This window comes from Simochromis diagramma, unplaced genomic scaffold (assembly GCF_900408965.1).
Source record: "Simochromis diagramma unplaced genomic scaffold, fSimDia1.1 OVJJ01000816.1, whole genome shotgun sequence".
In the NCBI taxonomy this organism is placed as follows: Eukaryota; Metazoa; Chordata; class Actinopteri; order Cichliformes; family Cichlidae; genus Simochromis; species Simochromis diagramma.
The window spans coordinates 4997917-5022902 of NW_024386908.1; the positions used below are offsets into that span (position 1 = coordinate 4997917).

Below are 24986 nucleotides of genomic sequence, written 5' to 3' on the forward strand. Positions count from 1 at the left end.
AAGTGTGTCAGCGGGCCTGTGTGTGAACTTGCCATTTACAAGGTAACAGGTTAGGGGCTCTCAGGCGTGCCCAACAGGCAAGGACTGAACATACCATCCCTAAGACAATACGCTACTATGCTCTGCTCTGCACCTGTGTTATGTTTTCCTGCTGACAAAGATGTTTCCTCTTTGTGGGCTGAGGATCTGCTTTGTTTCCATGACTCAGAGACTAAAATAGTAAAGCTGCCACCAACCCTGAACCAAGGCTCTTTGTAGTAAAAGAAGAAAAAGAAAAGGAAAGAACCAAATACCTTCAAACATACAAACACATCAGCCAGTAGTTAGGGAACTGGTGGCATGTGGATTACTCATGTTATAAAACTGGCACACAAATGATGAGTGAGTGCAATTCCCTCGGCTTTGATTCTCTTGTTCCCAGCGTGTAACAAACGGAAATTGTAAAATTTGCACCGTGTCATTGGATACATCTTGTATTTACCATAAAGTAAGCTCATCATTTGAAAATGTGCAAACTGGAGGAGGAAGAGAGAGAAAAGACATTTACAAAAATGGCACTGAGAATCTAAACATGTAATGCAACGGTTGTATGACATATTGGCATTTGCTTTGATGGCAACGAAAAAAATATGACAGCATCAAGACAAGAAATCACCACAGCATAGCCAGAGGATATTTATTCAAAGTGCATGTGATGTTGTCATGTTATGAATAAAAGAAAACTGAAATGCTATTTGGTGTAACTTTGTGGTCAGTCACTGTCAAAATATGTCTGAACAGGAAAAAATATACTACTGCCCCCTGGTGGATTTAAAAGATTACTGCGAATGCTTCTTTCACTTTAACTTATATTCAAATCCAGACTACCACTGTTACTACTAATCAGTCTATTTATTTCCCATTAATCCAGGTTAATTCCTCAGCCATATGTAGCTCACAGCAACACACCAAACATAAAACCAGACATGCATAAACTGATGATGTCTGAAGAATCCTGTTATAAAAAGGATCAACAAGGTTTTTCATCTGTGTGACATGCAGCAGCATTTTTCCCTTGGCAGGATTAATTTGTTTGCAAAATCCCTCGTTCAGTGACATAAATCAGGATGAACAAAATTTGGTTGTGTTTTTCTTTGTTACATTAGTAGTTCTTCAAGACTTTCCTGGTTTCAGTGCTTTATTTGTTGTATTATTTCTTTGAAAGAAATTTCATTTTGTTTCCTGGAACAAAAAAAAGACACACACACACACACAAAGTGATCAAAAGCGAGAATGAGCCCAAAACAATATTTTCCTCAAAAAAATTAAAGGAACAATTTGAAAGGTAATGTGGTAGGAATAAATGCATGCCATATCTTTGATCAAAATAAAAAGTATCAACCTACAGAGGGCTGCATTCAAAGAAATTTCAAAAATCAAATTGGAAAAAATGATGCAGCAGGTTTGTCCATTTTACTGAAATTTTATTAATCAACTCAAAATAGTAGTCAGTAGCTTATATGGTGCCTATGTGCTTGTATGCATGCCTGACAGCGTTGGGGCATGCTCTAGATGGTGTCCTGGAGGATCTCCTCCTAGGTCTGGACCATGGCACCACAGAGCTCCTAGATGTGGGAATCTGCCAATGGTATCATGGTATCATATCTGCATACTCTGACCACATTAGGCTGGACTCACTGCACCAATGTAATGTCTGACAACGGGTGTAAGGATTTCATCCCAATACCTAATGGCAGTCAGAGTGTCATTGCCTATATGTCAGTCCTACTGATAGATTAAGAGCCATTCTAGAGTAAAGCCTGTCTGCTATATTCTCCTCCATGCTCTTGAGACTGTGCAGGGAGACACAACAAACCTTCTGGCAATGGCACGTATTGATGTGCCATCCTGGAGTAGTTGGACTATCTGTGCAACCTCTGTAGGGTCCAGGTATCACCTCATTAGTGACACTGACCCTAGCCAAATACAAAACTAGTGAAAAAAAGTCGCCCTGTTGTTAATTTCACCAAAGCAACTGAAACTGTTTAACAACCCCCTCTGCTACTTAACTGACCAGATCAATATCCCAAAGGTTTCACTGACTTGATGTTACACACTCATTAAGAAGAGTTCCTTTAATTTATTTTGAACAGTGTATATAAAGCAGTTGTTTCCTTACCCAAGCCTTTGAGAAACCTGTTAACCCTCCTATGTTCATTATCATGGATAGAATCCAGATACTCCTGCACTCTCACTTCAAACAGTCCTGGTGAGATTAAAAGAAGCAAAACAAAAACAATCATGAAGAGCTAGAAGAACCCATCACCCATACCCATTAAATTTATCCATCCAGTTTCTCAAATTCATAGTAACCTGTCTGTAAAAGTCACCAGTCACTTATGGCCAATCTAGAGTCACCAGTTATTCTAATTATGGTGTCTTTGGACTGGAAGATGATGTAGTACTTGGAGAGAACTGGAGAAAGTGCAAACTCCACACAGAAAGGCCCCAGATGAGGAGTTCTAGACCTCAGGCAGTCGTTGGCTACAAAAGGATTCTGACCCAAGTATAAAAAATCTTTTGATTTAAAATGATATTACTTTGACCAATTACTTTTGAGCCTTTGAAAATGGGGGATAAAACAACTCAAAGTGCTCTCAAGGCTTTACTATGAGGTATTACAGAGAAAACCCCAACAATCAGATGAGCCCCTATGAGCATACACTTGGCAACAGTGGGAAGGAAAAACTCCCTTTCAACAGGAAGAAACCTCTGGGGAAAAAAAACACACTTTGGGACAAAATTCCTGTTCTTTCTGCTGTGCCTCTGTACCTCTGAGAGCCTGCCTATGAAGCTCCCTCTCCTGGATGAACCAGCCAAACATCTGCGTCTCCATGAAGATCTCCAAGAAGCGGCGCACGGTTTTGGATGGGATGGCTTTGCGAAAACCCTCTCGCTGAAAGAAGGACGAGGCAGGGGAGGAGGATGAAGAGGAGTAGCCGTCCTCCCTTTCGCCGGTGATGAAGAGAGGATAGTGGCCTACCAGCTCCACAAAGAATCGAACAAAGGCCTCGGACACAATGGTGCTAAGATGGCCTGAGTCTGGAGACGGGATGTTAGACGTGGTAATATAAAACATAACAAAGTCGACTTGCTGATCAACCATTTACATAATGTTCAAAAAGATGTTTACAGAAATTTTTATCTTCTAGTTAGTCTTTCTATCCCTTTACCCCAGTATGAATTATTTCATGACATTCCAAATTATTAGGGGATCAAGCCTTTGAACTACAGTGACTACTGACTTTTTCTCTGGCACCAACTAAAACCTGGTGGTAAACATGGTAAATATACAGCAGATCCACATTAAAGCACATAAGCGTTGTCACCACAAGCATGTTTGTGTTCTAGGTTTAACCATAAAGAAGCCTCAAAGCCACCAAAGAAGCCTCTATGACACTGTAGAGTCATAGAAAAAAGTCCTCAGTTTGACTCACCGCTGCTTGTATCTCCTCCTCGCTCATTAGCAAGCTCTCTTCGCCTCTCCAGAACGTTCTCCAGAGCCGTCTGAAGCTTAGGTGGCAGGATGGAGTCTTCATCGTCCAACTAAATGTGAGATAACAGGAAAGAAAATGTATTCATAAACCATAGACAGATAGATGTAACCTTAGAAACATTATGAAAGATAAATATAGCCTCTAGATCTCAAAAAAGTGAAGTCAATACAAAAAGTGCTGTAAACTTTCTCTTGCTGCAAAAGCACTTACGTTATGGTATAACTACCTTTGATTTCTTTGCTCTATGACTAGCTAAGAACAGTTATGGAAACTTTCTGCCACTGAAAAAACAAACATTTTTTTGTCGCCCACAAGTCAAAGTTTCAGGTTATTATCTTAAAATCTCAACTTACTAACTCAGACTTCTGTGAATATAACTAGAAGTTTTAACTTCTGGGTGACAGAAAGCACCTTTTTTTTCCAGTGCTGGAAGCAGGCTTCTATAAGAAGTCACATACGCACTGACCATTTGAAAAACAATACACATTTAAGGCGTTTTTTACAAAAAAAACAAAAAAAAAAAAACACCTTTGGCTACAACCCTTTTTTTTTTTAGAAAGTCTGGGTGAGGCTGAAACAATTTCATCTACACAGATGCAGAGTGTGACAAACCATAAACACACACACACACGCCTTTAAAAATATCTGACCTGTCTGAGAAATCGACTATTCCCAAGATCCACAACAAGAACCTGTACACAGAAAAAAAGGTTATTTCTCTGCACAGCAATGTACAGCAGCTCATAAGTAATGTATTCCTATATGATTGCAGTGACACTTGTATTACTCCTCTGACCTCCTCCAGGGGCAGCTCGGTGAGTTGGGGCAGGGAGCTGGACAGCAGGCCCACGATGAAAGGGGTTGGTGTGCAGACGATGTCGAGCATAGCTGAGGGCAGCACTGGGATGTAAGTGTGCTGCCATACAAAGGGGTAGAGCAATGCCACGACTGCATGACAGCATTGGGAAAGAGTACTAAAGGAGGGAGCAGAGAACACAACAGTGGAACATTATTAAATTGAGCTTTTAATGAATTTTAATGTTTAAAACAAACAAAACTGACTTTCCCTTTTAGTCTATATGAGACAAAGGAGAGAATTATCAGTTATTCTCACCGCATGAGGGCACCACAGTCTAAATAGAGACTAGCCATTCTCTAAAGTAATCCCATTGCCCTGAGAGAAAACCAAGGCTACATACTTCTTTCATTTACATCACTGCACTTTGCATTCCTGTCTTCTACTACTGTGGCTGAGCTTTCTGACTCCCAGTGGCTTTCAGCAGAGCAAACAAACCAGTCCCAACACGTCAACAACTCAGCTGGCCTTAGCTCTCTGGTATGTTCCCTAAATAAAACTGGGACTGCCTTAAATTTATTTAAAATTGTGAGTCTGGACCACCCACATATCCTGTAACTTTATCGTAAAACACCCCTGCTGCTTTCAACTAATATTTGCCATTTTTCATAACTGCATAAACAGTACAGCTTCATATATAGCTGGAAGATATGGATTTTGGTGTACAGATAATATGGCTTAAATGAAGGGACAAACCTGAGCTTGTCTGCTGTGAAGATGACTCGCCTCTCTAGCAGCAGAGAGCCAAAAACCCTGAGAAGCAGGCGCAGACTCAAGCAGGAGAACAGACATTCAAAATCCACATGCTCCAAGCGTGAGTCAGAGGGTCGACAGAGCTCCATCACCTAAAAGATTTGATCCTGTCAGCTTACTCAATGTAACACCAAAGTTGTGTCTGATGGACTGACAAATCCATTCCATCATTCAGTTCTAAATATGTTCATTTCAAGTCATTTTAATCTGGATCTGAACTACTTTCAGCTCTAGTTATGGTTAGCGAACTGTATAAGCTGTTCATCCACAACTGCGAGGCAAAAATGCAAAAACATTTAGCCAGCAAATATTTTGTCAAATCTTTACATGTGTAGGAAAAAATGTAGTAAAAGTTCCAAATTACTGGGTGTCAATAAAGGTTTAATTTTTTTGCAGTGTTTTTTTAGATGAAAGAAACAAAACTGGATGAATTTTGTACAGTGAGATTTAAATTTCAAAATCTGGTCACAAAAAATGCCAATGTTCTTAGCAGATTATTTGATTTATGCTTAGGATTCCAAATAAAAAGACATTTTTAACTATTTTATCTGACTTTTTCTTACAGTTTGTTAATTTTTTTTGGGGGGGGGGGGGGTTCCACTGTCGCTCACCTCAGTGCCTGAACCAGGAAGAAAAGTTTTGATGGTGATGGTTTTCCCAGGAGCTGGAAACTGGGCCTCCATGATGGCTCTCATGAAAGGCTGGACCAAGGCAGGAGACAGAGCCCTGCGCCTCTCCACCTCATCCAGCACCTAGAATGCGTGCATATAAAACAAGCTTGATTTCATTTGTAATCTGTACTCCCCAAATTCCACCAACATATTAAGTTTCCTTAATCTAACTACCACTCTCTGCTCCTCATCCCTGTTTACACCCTGGTCAGGAAACAAACCCCTTGAACCACCCAGGTCATTAAATGTGGCCAGATGATCCTCCAGCCACAGGACTGTTTTGACAGACTGGTCCATCTTCGAACAGCAGGACATGGAGACCTTTACTCAGTCTGTCCCTTTCTACAGTAAGTGCTGCGTAGAGAATGTGACAGTGACCAAAACCATCTGGGTTTTTCCTAATCAAAAAACCTTGGATGATGAGTGACGTACAGGCTCTGATCAAACTGATCAGACATGGTTCTGGATAGTAAGACTACACACCTTTGGAGCGGGAGTCACAAGTTCGATTCCCACCCGCTATCCAGTAAGGGTCCTGGCTAGACCCGCCATGCTAAAAAAAACACCCCAAAAAATCAAGCCCTGGAATGCTGCAGCTCAGACACAAGCATTTCACTACATTGTGTATGTGACAAATAAAGGTTGTTTGTTGGTGTCACTCAGTATCAGATCCCCGCAAGGCTGCGTTCTCAGCCCCCTACTCTACACCAACCCATCTAACCATTGTTATTGTCAAGTATGCCGATGAGACCACTGTGGTTGGGCTCATCTTTGATGGAGATGAGACAGTGTATAGGGCGTAGGTAGAGAACTTGTCCCGCTGGTGCTCAGAAAATTACCCAAAGTTGAACATCCTTAAAACAAAAGAACTCATGATGGACTTCAAGGAGGCACAGGCAGGTCCACCACCCTCTCATCTTAAGTGGAGAACGTGTGGAATCTGTCTCCACCTTCATTTCCAGGCACCCACATCTCCACCGATCTCACCTGGACCCACAACACCAACGCCCCTTAAAGAAAGCCCCGCAGCAGCTGCACTTCCTCCGTGTCCTGAGGAAGAATAACTGGGACCAGAAGCTGCTGCTGGCCTTCTAACGCTCCTCGGTGGAGAGGGTGCTCTCCTACTGCCTGGGTGTTTGGTATGAAGGGGTCACTACTGAGAACAGGAAGGCTGCACAGAGGATAATTAACACCACCAAAAAAAAAAAAAAAAAATCAGTGGCTGCCCTCTGTCACCCCTGGAGGCCATCGCCAGATCCTCCTCTCCCAGCAAAACCAGAGCCATCATAGGTAATCCCTTGCACCCCGCCCACCACCTGTTTGACCTGCTGCAATCTGGTCAGTGCCTCGGGTCAATCAGGTCGCACACCTCCAGACTCACAAACAGCTTCTTTCCCTGGACCATTCAGACTGTTAACAAGCACTATCCCCCCACACCCCACCCCTGCCCACTCACAATACTAATCTGCGCCATGGTCTGAGTAACCCTCATCACTCAGGCCACTCGCATACAGACTCTTCCACTATTTCCAAGCACTTTGTCTCCAATGTGTCCCTTTCTCTTTATTTGTATATATCCCTTTTAACTGTATATATTTGTCCTGTTTGTTATTTATTCCCGGTGTCTTACTATCTATACATTATTCCTACACAGTTGGTGTGGAGTGCCCATAATTTTGTTGTACATGGACATGGACAATGACAATAAAGGGTAATAAAGGGCAGAAATGCTATCACTGAGGAGTGATTTACCTTGGAGAACAAGTTGAAGCAGCCAAGATGGCTGACAATACAATAGACCTCTGGCAGACGTTTGCCTTTTCCACTAGGCTGTGAGAAAAAGATGAAAATATGACACATAATACTCACTAGTGTACTCCTAGACATGAGGACAGACTAGTATATAAATCAACAGTATTGCAATACACACACTCCTCCTACAGAAATGCATAAGCAGAAACACATGCGCACCCGCACATACACAGTTCCCAGTCTCACACATTTCCGCCCAGAGTCTGAGATGGGCTGTTTTCCCACAGGCGCAGGCACACTATTCTGGTATGCTTATTTACTCAGCCGTCATTGTGGTATTTAGCTACTTCCTGTTCGGTGACGGCACACGATTTCTATTTACCAGTAAACGCCGGCAGTATCCAAACCTTCGGCTCCCATCCACTCCAGTCAAAACAAATGAGAACATCTCACTGCGAGGGAAGAGCCATGACAAAAATATAATTAGTGTATTTTTACTTTTCAAAGAGAAAATACACATATACTGTAAAAGTCAACACTATTAATGAAATTGATAGTGTTTCCCGTGGTATAAAGAGTTGAATTTTCAGTGTTTATTATATTGAGATAAGTGTGGCGCCCTGTTCATTTCACACTCCTCACCTTGGGTATCTCTCCACCGGCTCCCAGTCTTTAGCATCAGGAAAGCAGAACTGAGGAATGATCCTCAGTTGATCCTCCGTCTCCCTCATGAACTTGAAGGTTCGCTCCAGCTGCAGTTAAAATGAGGTGAGAGATTTAAGATCAGTTACCACTTCTTGCATTTCTTCTTTTTTTAATGTATTTGGTCTTAAATTAAACTACTACAAAAATGAGCCATGATTCAAGGACCTTAGGAGGGAACTGCTGTGTGACCTCTGGTAGATAGTGCGCTCCAGCCTTTGATTTCTGCAGCGACACAACCAGGAAATATTCAAAAAGTTTGCGCTGATGGAGCTCCTGTTCGAGTGAGTGTCTTCTGGTGTGGACCTGAGCCTGGCTCGGCTGGCTCAGTATAGACTTCACCGACACGAGACGCTGGCGGTGAGCTGGAAGAAAGGATGTAAGCCAGAGCACTATTATACACCTCAGTGTGAAAAATAAAGAAACAATGACAAATAAATGAATAATTGAAACCCTACCTTTTGCTCTTTCTTCAATTTCACTCTCAGAGTCACTGTTCTCATCTGTTACTGTAAATTAAAACCCAAAAATACAAACTTACTAGACAGTAAAATAAATATTACAATCAATTTTCATTCCTTTTAACACTCACCTCTGCCCGAGCTTGTCTCAGCATAATGATAGATCCTTCTGAGATGCTTTTTCCTGGACCGAGTTTCAAATATGCTGTTGATCCTGAGTACAACCTGTCCAAAGGAATAAATAAAAATATGTCTCAGTGCCAGTAAATACTACTGCGTGATATCTGTGTCCAAAGAGGCTGTATCTGATGTATAGGAAAATATCCAAAAACGGAGGCAGTTAGGATTGGAGTTGAGGGTTATGGTTATGGTGTGTGGTGTGATGATGTTTCCATGTCACAAACTTATGACATGATTGGTCCCTTGCAGAAGCTGGATCAACATTTATTTTGATTATCCAGGAACAACACCAACACAGTGATACCTAATTTAATACAACGTTCCATTTGCTTCGGAAATCAGAACTGGGAGCAAAGTCACCCCCGACTTCAGTACATTCCAGTAGGAAAGTTGAAAAAGTGAGGAAAGGATTATTTTTGCTCTTAAGCGAGGTACAACTACTAATGCATCACTAGCAAAACAGTGCAGTGCTTGTTTTTTCCAATTAAAAACACTAAATCAGTGCCCAGCTGTTGTCATTCCAGTAAAAAACTAGCACTAACCATGCAAATTAGTCTTAAATAGTATGTGCTTAATAGTTTGCCAGGGTTAATAAAAGAAACCGACTGTTCAACATGGATGTGATAAGATTCTGCAGCAAAAAAAAAAAAAAAAACATGCACAAACACAGACCGTCGGTATCCTCCGGCAGGTGCGGCCATAGGAATCCCCGGGCAGCCAGGAGGCTTGTTCAGGTCCAGTGGGGGTAGATGGAGGGCTGAGCTGGGGTGGAGATGAAACACCTCTACTGCTTCCAGTGCTATGGATCTGCTGATTGGTTCTCCGCATGTCCAGCAGCTTAAAGCTTCTGCCTGAATTCTGCCTGAAGAACCCTGGTCTGGAGGCCTACGGACAGAAAATAAATAAATAATAATAATAATAACCATAATTATTTCTAACTACTGAAACCAAGTAGTTGCTGTTTCAAGTTCAGGGTATACTTTAACCTTAGCAGTGTCAGCACCAGGAGAGGAAGGTAAAGACTGCTGGGAGCATTGGCTCTCCAACTCTATATCCTCATACGGGTTCTCATTTGACGAGTCTGCAGAAAAACCAGAAGTGACGCATTTGACGCAAGTTTTCAAGCATGTCTGATAATTGTGCACAAAGTTAACATTATTCAGTATTTTACAGTGAAGCAGGGCTGCAGTCCTGCCATGACACTTTGGACTTCATTTCTGATGCAGTAAAAGTAGTAAAGTAGTTTACCTGGCAGTTTTGAGGAGGGTTTTTTTTACACGTTTAACAGAAGTTGTACTCATACTTGATTGTTTTCTGCTAAATACTGTATCTGCATATTACAGTTAGCATGTAGAAGTGGAAAAAACTCAGCTCTGGAATCAACTGCATCCCCTCGAACTACACTTCCACTACAATTTGCTCATAAAGGCATTCAATGGATAATGCAGGTTGGTGTCTGACCCAGGATGTCTTCATAGTGATGTTCCTGAGACAGCGAGCGAGAGAAGAGCAGGCCATTTGACCCTGCAAGGTCTTCGAACTCAAAGGATCTCCTGTCATCATGAGATGAAAGCATGAGTTAATACATTACATACAGCTGGCATAACTTCACCAAGCAAATAATCTTTCTAATCCATGGATACCTGTTGAAGCTGTCCCGGACTCTCTCACCTCTGGGTCTTCCGTAGATGCCAGAGGGAGGTTTCAAGGAAGTTTTCGAAGCTACTGACGGTAGTGGCGGGAGGTTCCTCTGCCCTCTGCCTTGCCTCCTTCCCAGGGTGGCAGTAGCTGGGTGCTGGAAGGTTCGTTGGGGTTTAGGGACGGGGTTGATGGGGGGTGCACCTGGCTCGGTGTACACATTTTCATGCTGCTCCTTCTTTTCTTTGGTCCCAGATCTTGCAACTGTGCTTCTTTGAGCTAAAGCTTCAGATTCGTTTTTCCTCACCTCCAGCTGCTTGTCCTTGCTCGGTGGGCTGAAGTAGTTTCCAAGCTCTGGGGGCATTTTTCCATGGTTCCCCCCCATAGCCTCCAGCTTTTTAAAAAGACTGAATACAGCTCTCTTCTCATGACTCGTCTGTTCTGCTGCTCTCCTGTCAATGCTTTTTTTCAGGGTTCCCACCTGCTGTTTATCTGTTGATGTAGGCGAACAAGGCCTTGAATCCCCAAGTTTTTCTACATTCTCTTTCTCGTGTTCTTGTTTTTCTTTGTGAACTACAACTCTTTTACAGTCTTCCTTTACTTGGTTGCTACCAGGCTTACTGATATTGAATGCTCCTCTTTGCTGTTTTGTGGGTTCAACCGGTGAACAAGGCCTGGAATCTCCATTTTTTCCTACACTTTCTTTCCTAAGATCCTGCTTTTCCTTATGGGCTACTTTTGTGCAACTTTCTGCACTTTGCTTGTCTTCTATACATTTATTGTTGCTTTTTGGCAGCGAGTCTGTCCTTTTTACACCGCTACTTTGGCCCACGTTATCCGAGGTTAGAGATGAATGAGTGGGTTCCTTGCCCTCCCATAGTGAAATCTTGTCCCTGATGCTGCAGCCATTTGATCTGGGCAGCTTGACTCCTACTAAGAGAGCATTGTCATTGCTCTGAGGGTCAAAGCTCGACCTCCTGTGGGCCATCATGGATGATTCTTCCTTCTGGTTAATGAGGTTTTCCAGTGGGGTAAAGGGGTGTTTTAGTGTTCCCTCTCTTCTGTGCTCACCTCCCTTGTTTTCTACTGAAGCGAAACAGAAAGCACTTTCCCCCACCGGAGAGCCCCTCTTTAGCCTAAAAATAAAAATAGGAAATCATTTTAGAAATGCTTGAAATATAAAAGCACATAAGCAAATCGCACATTATCACATGATGCAATGATAACTTCCGGGTAAATCGAACAACCCAAAATGTCTCTTGCACTGGCTGCTGCACTCTGCAAGTTTTATGTCATTTTTTTCCAACCACATGTGGGTGTTTACATACAGTTTATGCATGTCATATATTGTAATGATTGTGTGAATGCGCTGCGACAGACTGGCGACCTGTCCAGGGTGTACCCTGCCTAGGCTCCAGCGCCCCAGTGGACCCTGAAAAGGATAAGCAGAAGCAAATGTATGGATAGATGGCTTGTGTGAACGTATTTCACGTCGCCACGGCCAGCAGGAATAGAAACCATAGAAAAGAATGGCTTTCAGAGCACAGTTGTGGTTTTGTCCCCTAGTGTGTGGAAAAAAACCCTCAGCTATGATGCAAAATTGAAGCATCTGCAATAAAGTCAAATAAATATACTTTTCCACTTGGAAGAACAAAGAAAATATAAAGCGAACTGGAGGCTTGGGTAAATCTGTCGAACATAGTCTACCATCTCCAGCTCGGGTCTCCTGGAATAACACGTTAACATTTATTTGGATTTTTTTTTTAATGCATACTTTTCCACATTCCCAAATTCAATCAGAAAAATTGAAAATAAATGGAATACCAATTAAAGAATAACCTACTGCTAGCAGAGTTCCCTGAACTTCCCAGTATGGTCACAGTGACTGCCAGCTAGGGGACATTCAGTCTTTTTCTGGACAGTGGGAAAATCCATCCTGAGAGTAAATGCCAGAGGACAAGCCTATGACCGAGCATCTTCTCATCGGCCTCGCTAAATAAACACATGCTTGGATTGGAGCCCATTTCATCAAACTGTTATGTTTTAATAAATAAACGGGAGGAAATGGGAAGCCTTAAGTTGAAAGACCTTTTCTGACTTTCCCTTAATGGATGTAATGATTAAAGGGCAGCCTAACAGGGTTTCTTATTTTCTCAGGGCTCAGGGAGAAATTTGTGAAGGCCCGTGTCCTATTTTAATGCCTCACTGGTAAACCTGGTTAGATACAAACCTGTTGATAGATGAGTTGATGTAATCTTGCTTTGTTTTCATTCTCTCAGCGGCCTCCATGATCACTGCACACCTGGGAGAGAGAGAAAGAGAGACATAGAAGCAACTTCTGTCAGCATCTTCTCTGATTTTGCTTGTTCGTTGAATTGCACATTAGCGGTTGTTGTGGTTTTGCTCCCACTGACAATAGCTATCCGGCTTTACACTGTTATATAGTCTTCACATTGCATTTTTAGTAGATTAAACATTAAGCTGGTTAACTTCAGCATTCGGGCCACAGGACAGCTGGGCAAAATCAAAGAAACCATGACAGCCAGAGACTCAAGTGCAACTCCCCGAAGTAGTTCATCACACTAACTAACACTTCATTCAGCAGTCATTTAGGGCCTGCCTTTTTCTTTCCTCTCCTTTAGTGTATTGTAGTATACTCGTTTTTCCACCACTTCCAAACATTTGACCCCTGCAGTGACAAAGCTGCTGTGCAAATTCTCGTACTTTCACATCTTCGAGGTCAATGTTCTTGCAGTTCAGCGTCCTCTAAAACAGGGCTTGGTGATTTCCCATATGTGAGGCCCCTGCCATCATTTGTTTATTGATATACACTCCAAATGATATGACAGATGTGCATAAGGACTACATACCACCCTTAAGGCTGTAGGATAGCTGACTGGCTATAAAAAAAGCCATTTAGAGCTACACCATTTGCTAGAAGATACATCCTGGCAACAAGATACACAATACTAGTTAGAATTAGAAAAAGCACCACTTCAATCTTACTTTATTAGCAAACATACAATCAGTGGCCCCTTTAGGTACATGTTGCTTGTACCAGGCTGGATCCCTTTTTACCGTCATGGCCTTAATTCTTCACCGACAAGGTGCTGGAAACGTCCCTCAGAGATTTTGGCCAGGTACGCTGTGGTGTTTAAATGATGCTCAGTTTAAAGTGTGGCTAGAAATATCCCCCAAATCACTACACCACCAGAACGAGCCTGAACTGTTGATCCAATGCAGTATGGATCCATGCTCTTATGTCTTCTGATACTACCAGCTCACTGTCACAGTAGAGGATTTTTCAGTTATCTTTTGTCCGCTTTTGGTGAGCCTGTGTGTGAACTGTAACCTCAGTTTCCTGTTTTTAGCTAACAGGAGTGGCACCCGGTATGGTCTTCTGCTGCTGTATTCTGTATTCTGCATACCTTGATTGTAACACATGGTTATTTGTGGTAGTGTTGTCTTATTAAATTGAAGCAGTCGAGCCATTCTCCTCTGACCTCTGGCATCAACAAATGGATTTTTGCCCAGAGAACTGCCGCTCACTGCATACTTTCTCTTTGGTGTGTGGGAAAATATGAGTAGAACAGCAGTTTTGGAAGTACTTGACCGGCCCGTCTGGTATCAACAACCCTTTTACATTCAAAGTTACTTAAATCACCGATCTTCCTCATTCTGATGCTCAGTTTAAACTTCAGTAGGCCGTTTTGACCATGCCTAAATGGCCCAAATTGCTCTTATGTGACTGGCTGATGAGATATTTGTGTTAACAAGCAGTTCAGCAGGTGTGTCAAACAAAGCGTAGGAGTGTATATTTAGATACAGTGAAATTATATTCTGCAGTAATCTGTTTCTTCTGGTAAAGACAAACTCATCGGCACAGTGCATATTCTGCTGAAATCAGATCATTTCTAACATTATCTCCTTTCAAATTAAAACATTAAATCAGTTTCTTACCTCCTTTCGCTGCACAGTTTTCACGTGTTCATCAGTGGAATGGGAGCACAGTGCATCCCATGCTGCTATAACAGTATCCATTGGTATAACTTCCAAAACAGCTGTAGTGTACAGTTTATATGCCCAGGTTCAAATAGATTTTCTAAGCCTTGAAACAATTAATCGACTGCTTATCTTAGTGAGCCTTGAAGACACAGTGCTGAACGTGCCCCCCTCTCCCTGCCTTGCCTCTAATCACCCTCTCTCTCCCCTCACCCTGGATATGACTTCCTCCCTCTCTCTCTCTCTCTCTTTCTTTACTGTTGATTCACTTAGAGCTGGCTTCAGAAACGAGCTGTGTACGAATGAATGGATGGATAGATGTCTCTTGATGCTAACTAAAACTATTTCATCCCATACTTTACATCCACAAGCTGTGTGGAAATTTGTGGAATGTGGGACAGACATCATCATATTACGGCTTTTCCCTCCAAATCTGAAATTCACTGGAATTGTTTTTCATTCCAGCTGCTCGTGCAGCTGCACAACCCCCCTCCAATGATTTCCAATGACGTTACGTTCACTGTCATACAGAAATTGATAGGAGAACATGTAAAAAAGGAAAATTCTACATTTGTTTGTAGTTTTGACTGTCATTATGCAAATGTTTGATATAAATGTTTATGGGAGCGTTTATTTACATTTGCTACATATAAGCGTGGATTTAAATCCTTCAACTTTTAAACTTCAAGTTTACTCAAATCTTTTATCACCACACCCAACCGCGTACCACGTTGCTCTTGCACGTGAATGGACGTGAAGCTTTGGATGTTTGAGAAGCTAGAAGGCTTTGTAAAAGTATTACATACATATGTATCAACTATACGATTAGATAAATCTACATAATTGCCAAATGCTTACCAGAAATGTAGTGCTGTCCAAGTTCAAGTGCTGCAACCCTGCTGTAAACGGACTTTTTTGGCGCTGCAGTTTTTAAACTGTAAATACATTTGCTTGTAGCCAATGAAAGTTGGGTTCTCGCGAACAAGTGGCACGGCAGCAGGTGAAATGTGAGCAGCTGGCTCACTTTTTTTTTTCAACAGTCAATCCCAGCTGTTATTTTTGGGGCGGTGGGGGAAGCTGTAATTCCACTCCTGTCCTACTGGTGGCAGCAGCGCGCCTTGGCGCTCTGCGAAAGTTGACGTTTGGAGTGACGGGGCAACCCACAGTAAACACAAAACTGACGCTTCATCAAGAGCAAGCTAGCCAACGGGACTCAGAGCTGAAAGGTCAGCATATGTTTTTGTTTTCAAAGAGTTAGTAGCAGTCAGCTGTTTTTTCGGAGATGTTTGTGGTGATTTTAAAGGCGCAACGAACCCGGAATTGACTCGAAAGGCTCGAACCAGTATGCGTCTTGTTACTAAGAAAGCCGAGGTGGAGAGAAACTGTTCTGTAGGTGTGGCAGTAGCTTCTTTTCACAAAATAAACGTTAATTCGGTTGGCAGAACAACAGTGGATGGTTTATAACTTCAGTGGCAAGATGTGTCGTTGATCCACGAAGACGTAAATCATTATTTAACCACGGAGTCCATAAAATTGTGATTGCTTAGTTCAAAACAAAAGCCCGTCTGTTCCGAGCTATCGAAATTTATCAGCACAGCACGTCTCGGTCATATTCCTCCAGTGTGCTGTATTAAGTGCACAGCATAGCCCACACTGCAGACAATTTTTTGTTAGATCCTTTTTGTCTTCTGGGAGCTTGTCAGACACTTCTGTCCTATATGAAGGTTCTGTAACAGCAAAATGAATGAAAAGAGGTGTCCATGATTAAACTTTCCCATGCGCCTCATTTGCCGCTGTTACAGAGTTTTGTTTTTGTATTGCATCTAGTTTAAAACTAGAGTTTAAACAAGGGTGTACAAACTGTTGTAGATACTGTGTAATACTGCCAAAAACTGATTTCCAATGTTTCTGTGTATTTTTTATGTGTAATATCTTTACGTATGTTGGTAAATAGGCTTCGGGTTTACAAAGGGGTTATATATAGAATTTAAAAAATTATCTGTTTTTCAAGTATCTTTATAACTCTGTGTTATTGTACTTACATTATAACCAATCCGGTCCTTTATCCCCACTTAAAATAATTTTACAGAACTATTGTAATATTTGCTGCCATTTCTGCTGTCCTCTTGGCCAACTTACTCTTACAAAAGACATTTTTTATGTTAATGAGATTTTTGTAACTGCATAAATAAATGTTATATAAAAGTCACTGTCAAAAACTGATTGTGGCTTCTACCTTGTTACACGAATGTTGTTTGTGGCTCAAGATGACTTTATGTCATCCATGAGGGATACATTTGACATATGTTTCACATATTATAGCCCAACAAGTTACTTATAGCAGTTGAAATACGAGCAACCAGTTTTTGGCAAATACCGGAAATCAGTTTTTGGCAGGCAATCACTTTTTGGCACAACACCGGCCCCTCAGGATTTCCCGTGTCAAGTACTCGAAGTGACTTTCATTTTTATTTTTCACACCTGCTTTCGACCACTTTTATCAAATGTGTCGAGAGTTAGAAAACTCAGATCTCAAACCGACTTCGAGAAATTGGTCCAAGCATTAAAATAGTCATGCTAAGCAAGCAGGTCATCAGCAGCTCACCAGAGTTTTGCCATCAGTTCGGTCCGTGTATTCTGGTAGAGCGCTATAAAGATGAAGCAAAGCAGTGTTACAGCTGAACAGGATGGAATGATGAAGACAGTTAGTGCACACTGGGTCCATTGAGCCCTCTGTTTTTTTAAGGCAACACACAAATCCCAGCTTTCAGACGAGGTGCATTACTTCATATTTATCTTTTAACCTATGGGGACATAGTTCTTTAACAAGAAGTACTGACTGGCTGCCATATTGGAATTATCAGAGACTTGAAACGAATTAATGAGCCACAATAATATTTATCCCACAGTCTCCATTGAACTATAGACTGTATATGATAGCTGGATGTACCCACCATATGGATAGTGAGGTCAGGGTGTATTGGTGTGAAGCTTTGAACAGAGTGATGTTACCCATCCTGGTTTTAAAACCAGGGCCGAGCACCATACTGGTCAGACTTGTTAGGCCTTGCCTAAAGAAAACCCTGCTTTATCGTTGTGTTTCACTTTTGTTGGGATAAAAATTTACAACACAAACAGTGTGTTTTATTAGATAAAACTTGTGACTGTCAGCTGAAGCCATAAGCTCATAAGGAAAGTGTTTACACAGGTGATAGATAAGGGGAGCTGAGGGGTTGTTTTCCCATAGGCTTCTGTAAAATCTGCCTTCTTTATGTAATCAGAGGAGTTTCCCCTGTGGTCTGTGTCTGCAGCCCTGTCCTATAATCAGTGCTGAATGATAAATACGTTATTTAGTTTGACATTGGCTTTCTTTCTTCTCCAGGCACGTCTAGTGATGTGTTTGTCCCATGTGGTATAGTGGAAGACTCTAGCTGAACCCCCTCCCTGTCCTCGAAGACCTTCACCAACACCTTCCTCCTCTTTCTTGTTTTGGCCGCTCCTGTGATGCCTCCATCATGCTGTGCCTCTCTGTCACAGTACACTCATCATCATCTGGTTGTCTTTCTTCTCACCTTCTTTAGGTAATTTGGAGTCACCCCGCCCTATAGAACTTCCTGTAAGCCTTGAGTAGGAATGCAAATGTCATCCTGTGCCGGTGTCTAGATAACATTGTGCTACGTGAGATATCCACAGACTAACAGAAAACTGACAAGAGCTGCACAAACTTGAAAACTTGAAACTGTATCTGGAATGATGGAATTTACACACATTTTTTGCAGCAGTTTTAATCCCAGCAAGTCCAATCTAGCCATATAGTTAATGCAGTGTGAATGCATGTGAGCCGTGAGGTCAAGTTAAAGATCTATGAGAGATTAAATCAGCTCAGATTTATCTGTCTTGTTTTATTATCATACTCTGAAACACATTAGAGTGTAGGAAAAAATAAATGTATCCATTTTCTTGTTTGTTTTTTAACAATTTTTGATCAAATCATATGCATGGAAATGCACATCCCTATTCACTGTGGAGGTTTATTAGTTGTTCGCTGTAACCCTATTTTTGCTACTAACGTTTAGTTTTAGTTTTCTTTTATTTAACAAATCTAGCAAAGAAATTCATGTCGTTTTAAATAGACAGTGTGTATCATATAATAGGCTTTGCTTTATTTTGGTTCAAGTAAAAGTCATATAGAGCAATTGCTGTTGCCATGGCATCGGACATTTGTGCTTGAAATCTTTATTACAAGCATAAATTTGGCTTAAGCATTCAGTTGTTTTGGAAGTGGATTTTGTTTGGGGTTTTTTTTTTTTTCATTTTCATTTTTAAGTATGTAATTTCAGTGTTTCTTGCACAGCTGAAATGACATTACTTTGGAATTTTACCTTTTTATTTACAAGTAGAGAGCTGTTGTACCCAAGAGCCCTCAAAAATCCATGTTCAAAACAAAAAGCATGTTCAAAACTCATAAATGTAACCTTTAATTGATCCATTATATTAAATAAGAATGAAATAACTGCGCTGCACTTTCAGTAAATGTTTGTCCACATATGTTTTGTCATTCCTTTCTGAGTAAAACTGCTTTCTGTCTTTCCAGCTACGTGTTGCTGCATGCGTCCAGGAAGACATTCAGCAATGTGAAAGTGAGCATCTCAGCTCAGTGGACGCCTTTCATTCTTAATGACAGCTCACCTGCCTTCTCGCCTGGCGAGGTAATGAGCATACAGCACAGAACAATGTGTCTCCCACATATACAACGCTGAAATTAAAATAAAGCCACAATTCCAAAGTAAAGCCTTTGGTTTTTTTACTTTTTTTTGTGTGTTATTGTTTTTCAATGTGCACACTTCAGTAAGTTAGCTTCTCTGCAGTTTAACTTAATCCCTGATGCACAAAAGCAAAACTTTTACAGTCACGTCCTTGGTCTAAGAGCTTGTATGAACTCTGCACAATCACGTTTTCTCTGACTGTCCCAGACCTGGCAGGATAATCGTCTGTTTGAGGATGAAAAGCAGGCCACTCTGTTTCTGGGGATTCTGGACTCCATCTTCCTCTTCTCATATGCAGTGGTGAGTACATGATTTTCATTGTTTATTAGGATGCGTCTGCCACACAAATTGGTAAAACTGCGAGCAGAAGATAATTTTGTGTATCGACCCCGTGCCAAGTTGGGCCTGCATTTACTCAGGAATGGAAATCATTTGAACCATCTGGTGACCTGTGTGGATTATGATAAGAGTAAAACAAAGGCCAGCGCATCTCTGTAACACTAAGTATCAGATTTGTTCTTGGAACTCACTGAGAAAGTACATTATGCCTGTAATTTGAACAAAATCCGATCAGACTTTTATTTATTTATTTATTTTCTCCATTTTTTTGTTCGTGTCCACACAGGGTCTGTATCTGAGTGGTATGATTGGAGACAGAGTGAACCTCCGCTATGTGCTCTGCTTCGGCCTGTGTGGCTCTGCTGCAGTGGTTAGTACATAGTACAGAATTATATGATTGATTATTAGGGTGGTGGTTTTTGCATTAATCATTGCTGGTATCTGTATAAAATCCACACAAAAACTAAAGTTTCTAACAACTATAACACCAAACACTCAAAAAAGCTGTGCATGTTTCTGCAGGAGTTTGTGTTTGGCACTTTGACTGAATGGCTCCACATCTACAACATCTACCTGTACAGCAGCCTGTGGGTGCTGAACGGCCTGCTGCAGTCGGCCGTCTGGCCCTGCGTGGTGGCCGTCATGGGCAACTGGTTCGGGAAGGCGGGGTGCGTGTCATTTCTGTGAATGTCATTATCTTTGCCTTAACGGCTGCCAGATGAGTTTGGATCACAGACACAGCATCTGTCCAACCCAGAAATATTAGTCAGGCTCATATTTGCCAAGTCGACCTTCATCATACACGCCCAAATGGAAATACAGATGCTCACACTCGCCATCAATAGCCTCTATTCACTGGTGCCACAGTGAGAACATAGGCCTATTTAGACCCAGTTTTGCTCTGCAGCAGGGCATATTCTGCTCATATTAAAAACGGCGAGTGACAGAGTAAAAAATACTTAAAGCTGTTCTATAAATAAACTTAATGCCATTTATCTCTTTTTCAGCCGTGGTTTTGTGTTTGGCCTGTGGAGTGCATGCGCCTCTGTAGGCAACATCCTGGGTGCTTTCCTTGCTTCCAGTGTTCTCAAATATGGATATGAGGTGAAGCACACATAGACAAACATGTTTTATTGTTGCCCCCCCCCCCCCCCTGCCCCACTTAACATTGCCAACAACTAAGCACTGAAATAATGTGCTGACTGTTGCTGTGTGCAGTACGCCTTCCTGGTGACCTCTGTTGTGCAGTTTGCGGGAGGGGTGGTCGTGTTCTTCGGCCTGCTTACCTCCCCAAAGGAAGTTGGTAAGGACTTCAGGAAGCATGTTAGATGTTAAAAATGTAAAAAGTTTGCAGGGTGTTTGCTTGTTTTTTTGTTTTTGTTTTTGCATGCTTTAAATATATTAAGGTGACTTAAAGTACTTCCCAGAATGCTGCATATGTGTTCATATTCTCAATAATGCTTAAAAATTTATAACCCTCATTTCTTCTTAATACATTGGTGCATATACTATGTGATCAGGTTTCAGCTTGTTTTGAAATACCATCAACTTTGTATCTTTACTTTTTATAACTTCTTTCCATGAGAGGTGTGAACTCGTCTCTACCTCAAGTTGAAACAGTTTGAATAAGCTAAACTTTTGATTAAACTTATGGTCTCCTTTAATGTGTGTGTGTGTGTGTGTGTGTGTGTGTGTGTGTGTGTGTGTGTCAGGTCTGAGCTTGGAGTCAGAAACTGGACTCGGCCCCATTGAGACAGACACGGACAGCCACAAGCCTCTGATGAGCGACGAGGAGGATGAGGTGGAGGTGGAGAAGTACAGCAGGCGAGGCCAGTCTGTCGAGCAGCCTGTAGAGCCTCCAGCTGAGTCTCCACAGGCCATCGGCTTCTTAAAGGCTTTCTGTCTTCCTGGGGTGTTGCCTGTGAGTGTGAAGAAGACGAACTATATAAAACTATATAACAATGTTTTTATAGTGTGATGACTTTGTCTCGCTTGCACTGCAGTATTCCCTGGCTTATGCATGTCTGAAGCTGGTCAACTACTCCTTCTTCTTCTGGCTTCCCTTCTACTTGAGCAACAACTACAAGTGGAAGGAAGCCCAGGCCGACCGCCTGTCTGTGTGGTATGATGTCGGAGGAATCATCGGTAAGCAGCTGCTTGAAAAAGAAAAAAGTTCTGTTATAAAACTGAGGTTTGACTTTCTATTTTGAAAGAAACAGTCAGTCATCCCTGTGACTAAACACTCAGGCTTCTCTGAACACTCTTTCCAGAAATGTTTTTCCCGACTTTTGGCTGTGCAACCATAGTCCTGATATGGTCATCTCAGATCCCTCCCGCTCTTTACACTTTGTTTGCGAGGGGCAACCAATCAGGGCAAAGTTTGCTTAAAGGAAGTATGTAAAGAGAGGAACTAAAACAGCTTGTTTCAGAGAACTGATCAGCTGGGGACCAGTGTGAGATTGTTTGGAGCTGGGATCAAAGCAAAGCTGCTCTTATAGAGTCCAAGAATAAAACCATTGGAGCTGGTAAAGAGCATTAAAAGTCCTGTTTAAAATCACTTATCACTCATCATTTTGTATGATGCTCAATAATAGAATGTTATTATCACAACTTATAGTAGTGCAGTGGTTCTCTAACGGTGGGGCATACAGCCTCTGGAGGTGGGGGCACCATCAGATAAGCATAACTTGATTTGGATCCTTCATCCATCTATTTTCTTCCACTTGTCTAATTCAGTGTAGGGGGCGGGGCTAGAGCCCATCCCAGCTGTCATAAGGTGAGAGGCAGAGTACGCCCTCGACAGGTGTGCGGCACGGCTGATTTTGATCCTTGCTGTACTTAATGGTGGTTTAAACAAAATAATGTGTGGTGTGAATATTTATTTATTTTTGGCAGGGTCCTAAAGTGGAGCTGTAATGTATGCAGCCCCACGTGTAATGTATTCATTGGTAAATAACTTTGCAGTTTGTCAGTTCCTAATTTGCCTTGATCATGCTATTTTTTGTATCAGGAGGAACATTTCAGGGTCTGATCTCTGACTTTATGGGGAAGAGAGCACCGGTGCTGGTCGTCAGTCTGATGCTGGCAATCGGAGCCCTGGTGGGATACAGCCGTAAGTACATGCACGTCATCTAACAACAGCTCACGATCTGATATCTTCTTCTTCATAATAATAAAAAAAAAGAAACTGCATTTCATGAGTCAAGGCGTCAAACTCACAATAACACTGTAAGGTTTAAAATTCACACGATTAATTTTGTGTTTAAAATCCACTCTCTCAGGATCACCTAATGACCAGGTGATAAACGGTGTGCTGCTAGCTATTACCGGACTCTTCATTGGTGGGCCGTCCAACATAATCAGTTCGGCCATATCTGCTGACCTTGGCAGGCAGGATGCTCTGAGGGGCAGTAAGGAGGCCTTGGCTACTGTCACTGGTATAGTGGATGGAACTGGAAGTATAGGAGCTGCTGCAGGACAGGTAAAGATGACAAAAAAAATCAAATTGGAGAATGAATGAATTTGGCAGCATGAGAGCATGTTTGCTTCCACTGATGCCTTTTTGTGACACAGCTATGACATTGACTGTATACACACGAGTGATCAGACTGACCTTTAATTTGACCATTTTCTCCCTCGTCTTCTAGTACTTGGTGTCTCTGATAGAGAGCAAGCTGGGCTGGATGAGCGTGTTCTACTTTTTCATTGTCATGGTAAGATAATTCTTATCCTTAAAAGGACAAAACGTGTTAAATAAGACTTTAACTTTGAATTAATCAGAAAAGTGTTTACCGAGGTCGTAAATCAAGTGAGATGTAAGCTGGATTTCTTATAGACTCCCCCTGCTGACCGTCACGAAGCATGACACTTGGTTACACTTTTCAGTCCAAGACATTCCATCCATTTTTTATATACAGTTTGCGCTTGTTGCTTAAGGCTTCTTCTCTTCGTGTTACAGACTGCGGGCAGCATTGTGTTCATCACTCCCTTGCTTGTTAGAGAGCTGCGGGCCATGTGGACAGAGAGGCGAGCGCGGCAACGGCAGCTGTAAGAAATCTTAACCACCATCAGTTTTTACTGTAATCAGGTCTGGTGTGATTTTGTGGTTGTTGAAAGATGATGCTACTTACAGTACATGTAAGATTTGGAGTTTGAGCTGAAGTCCTTGCCTTAAGAAGAAAAAAACCACAACAGGTTGCACTGTTCTGTATATTCAGGGCTTTGTAAAACATCCCAGAATGTACTAATGTGTATATTTTAAGGTTTTAAATGGATGTGAATGTTGATGTATTTGAATCAGTGTTGCCAAATATAGAAACTAGAGCTTCTTACCGTAAAGATCAGACTCTTTGAGAAAGCTTAATGCCTAAGGAATGTGAACAGTGATTGTAAAGTAGAACTCTGTAATCAGTTCTTGTAGATATGTATCATATTTTAGTCATTTTAAATATTGCACTATGTTCTTCTCACAGTAATCAGGCACAAGCCTTAAAACATTTTAATAAATCACTTTTAGAGGTCTGGGAAAGCTCCAGATCACTGCCATTTTATCTCACCTGTGTACAGTTTTTTGTAATTGTGTTTTAATGTTGTACTGTAAAGTCTTTTCATGGCAGGGGGCTGGTTCTCTTCATTCTGTGTACATGTGATTTTCATTTTTCCATTTACTGTTTGCTCGAATGTTCACATCTTAAGTTTTAGTGTCTTAACTTGCACACACGGGCAGAAATGTTCTTAAACTCTGTGTTAACAGCATAGCATGCCTTATTTCTGTAAAACACACTACCATGGTGGAAAGGTTTGCCTGTGTGCATCAGGAGCCCTGCATATGTTTTAACTGATTTTTAACTGTAAATCCATGTAGGTTATGTCCAGATTTAGGTTTTAACAGCCAGTGTAGGTAAATATGTTTAATTTAGATGCAGTGGTATCTGCAAGGTGGGCAATTTGTTCTGGTTAAGATGGTTAATTTAGCTGCACATTTGCATGTAGCTATATAGGATTGTGTAAAGCACATTTAGGAATAGCTATTGCAATTTTTTTTATCATGCTAAGAAATTTTCTTTGTCTCTTGAAAATAAAAAAAATCATATGAGATTCCATATAATTTTTAACAAATGTAACTGTTTTTTGTTTTAAATAAATGCAATTTTTATTTCATGAATGGTTTGCTGTCTGTGCAGTGTTGTATCAAATCCACCAGGGGGTGCTCTGAATGCAAACTTAAACCTTCACTCCCTTTTCTTTCCTGTTGAAGCAGAAACAAGTGTTGTGCTGGTAATTTCAGTTTATATCCATATAATTCATAAACATTTAACTGACTGAAGCAC

The 24986-nt window shown here is 41.5% G+C and overlaps 2 protein-coding genes across 4 annotated transcripts; one reads left to right on the plus strand and one right to left on the minus strand.

The window, feature by feature from the left end:
* Positions 1 to 651: 651 nt before the first annotated feature.
* On the minus strand, positions 652 to 15637 carry LOC120735619 (DENN domain-containing protein 2A-like). Of its 3 annotated transcripts, XM_040035083.1 has the most exons (20): positions 14510 to 15007; positions 12780 to 12851; positions 10555 to 11685; positions 10373 to 10464; positions 9898 to 9992; positions 9584 to 9796; positions 8863 to 8956; positions 8729 to 8779; positions 8439 to 8635; positions 8211 to 8320; positions 7951 to 8020; positions 7569 to 7646; positions 5757 to 5897; positions 5089 to 5237; positions 4333 to 4510; positions 4187 to 4228; positions 3477 to 3585; positions 2812 to 3081; positions 2159 to 2245; positions 652 to 1221 (listed from the first exon to the last, which is right to left on the minus strand). In XM_040035083.1, exons 2-20 carry the CDS (start codon positions 12836 to 12838, stop codon positions 1190 to 1192), a joined length of 3198 nt encoding a protein of 1065 aa, XP_039891017.1. In that variant the 5' UTR covers positions 12839 to 12851; positions 14510 to 15007; the 3' UTR covers positions 652 to 1189. The 3 variants fall into 3 exon arrangements, with proteins under 3 accessions (XP_039891017.1, XP_039891016.1, XP_039891015.1); XM_040035082.1 differs by lacking the exons at positions 652 to 1221; positions 14510 to 15007 and adding an exon at positions 15410 to 15637 and having other exon boundaries at positions 1258 to 2245; XM_040035081.1 differs by lacking the exon at positions 652 to 1221 and having other exon boundaries at positions 1258 to 2245; positions 14510 to 15010.
* A 12-nt stretch (positions 15638 to 15649) lies between these two features.
* Positions 15650 to 24359, plus strand: slc37a3 (solute carrier family 37 member 3). Its single transcript, XM_040035088.1, has 14 exons — positions 15650 to 15777; positions 17934 to 18132; positions 19146 to 19260; positions 19525 to 19617; positions 19943 to 20026; positions 20179 to 20324; positions 20664 to 20760; positions 20875 to 20959; positions 21369 to 21577; positions 21660 to 21801; positions 22667 to 22768; positions 22938 to 23137; positions 23304 to 23369; positions 23615 to 24359. The coding sequence occupies exons 2-14, from the start codon at positions 18056 to 18058 to the stop codon at positions 23705 to 23707; spliced, it is 1509 nt and encodes a 502-aa protein (XP_039891022.1). The 5' UTR covers positions 15650 to 15777; positions 17934 to 18055; the 3' UTR covers positions 23708 to 24359.
* The last annotated feature ends 627 nt before the right edge of the window (positions 24360 to 24986 follow it).

Bases quoted from the DNA above. Each gene is read 5' to 3' on its own strand.
- LOC120735619 (XM_040035082.1), bottom strand. From the start codon at position 12,838: ATGGAGGCCGCTGAGAGAATGAAAACAAAGCAAGATTACATCAACTCA. The intron at 10,465-10,554 runs GTATCCATGGAT...TCATGATGACAG, and splicing joins GTCCGGGACAGCTTCAACAG to GAGATCCTTTGAGTTCGAAG. The intron at 8,957-9,583 runs GTCTGTGTTTGT...TCCTTTGGACAG, and splicing joins CCTGCCGGAGGATACCGACG to GTTGTACTCAGGATCAACAG.
- slc37a3 (XM_040035088.1), top strand. From the start codon at position 18,056: ATGCCTCCATCATGCTGTGCCTCTCTGTCACAGTACACTCATCATCAT. The intron at 19,618-19,942 runs GTGAGTACATGA...GTGTCCACACAG, and splicing joins TCCTCTTCTCATATGCAGTG to GGTCTGTATCTGAGTGGTAT. The intron at 20,960-21,368 runs GTAAGGACTTCA...TGTGTGTGTCAG, and splicing joins TACCTCCCCAAAGGAAGTTG to GTCTGAGCTTGGAGTCAGAA.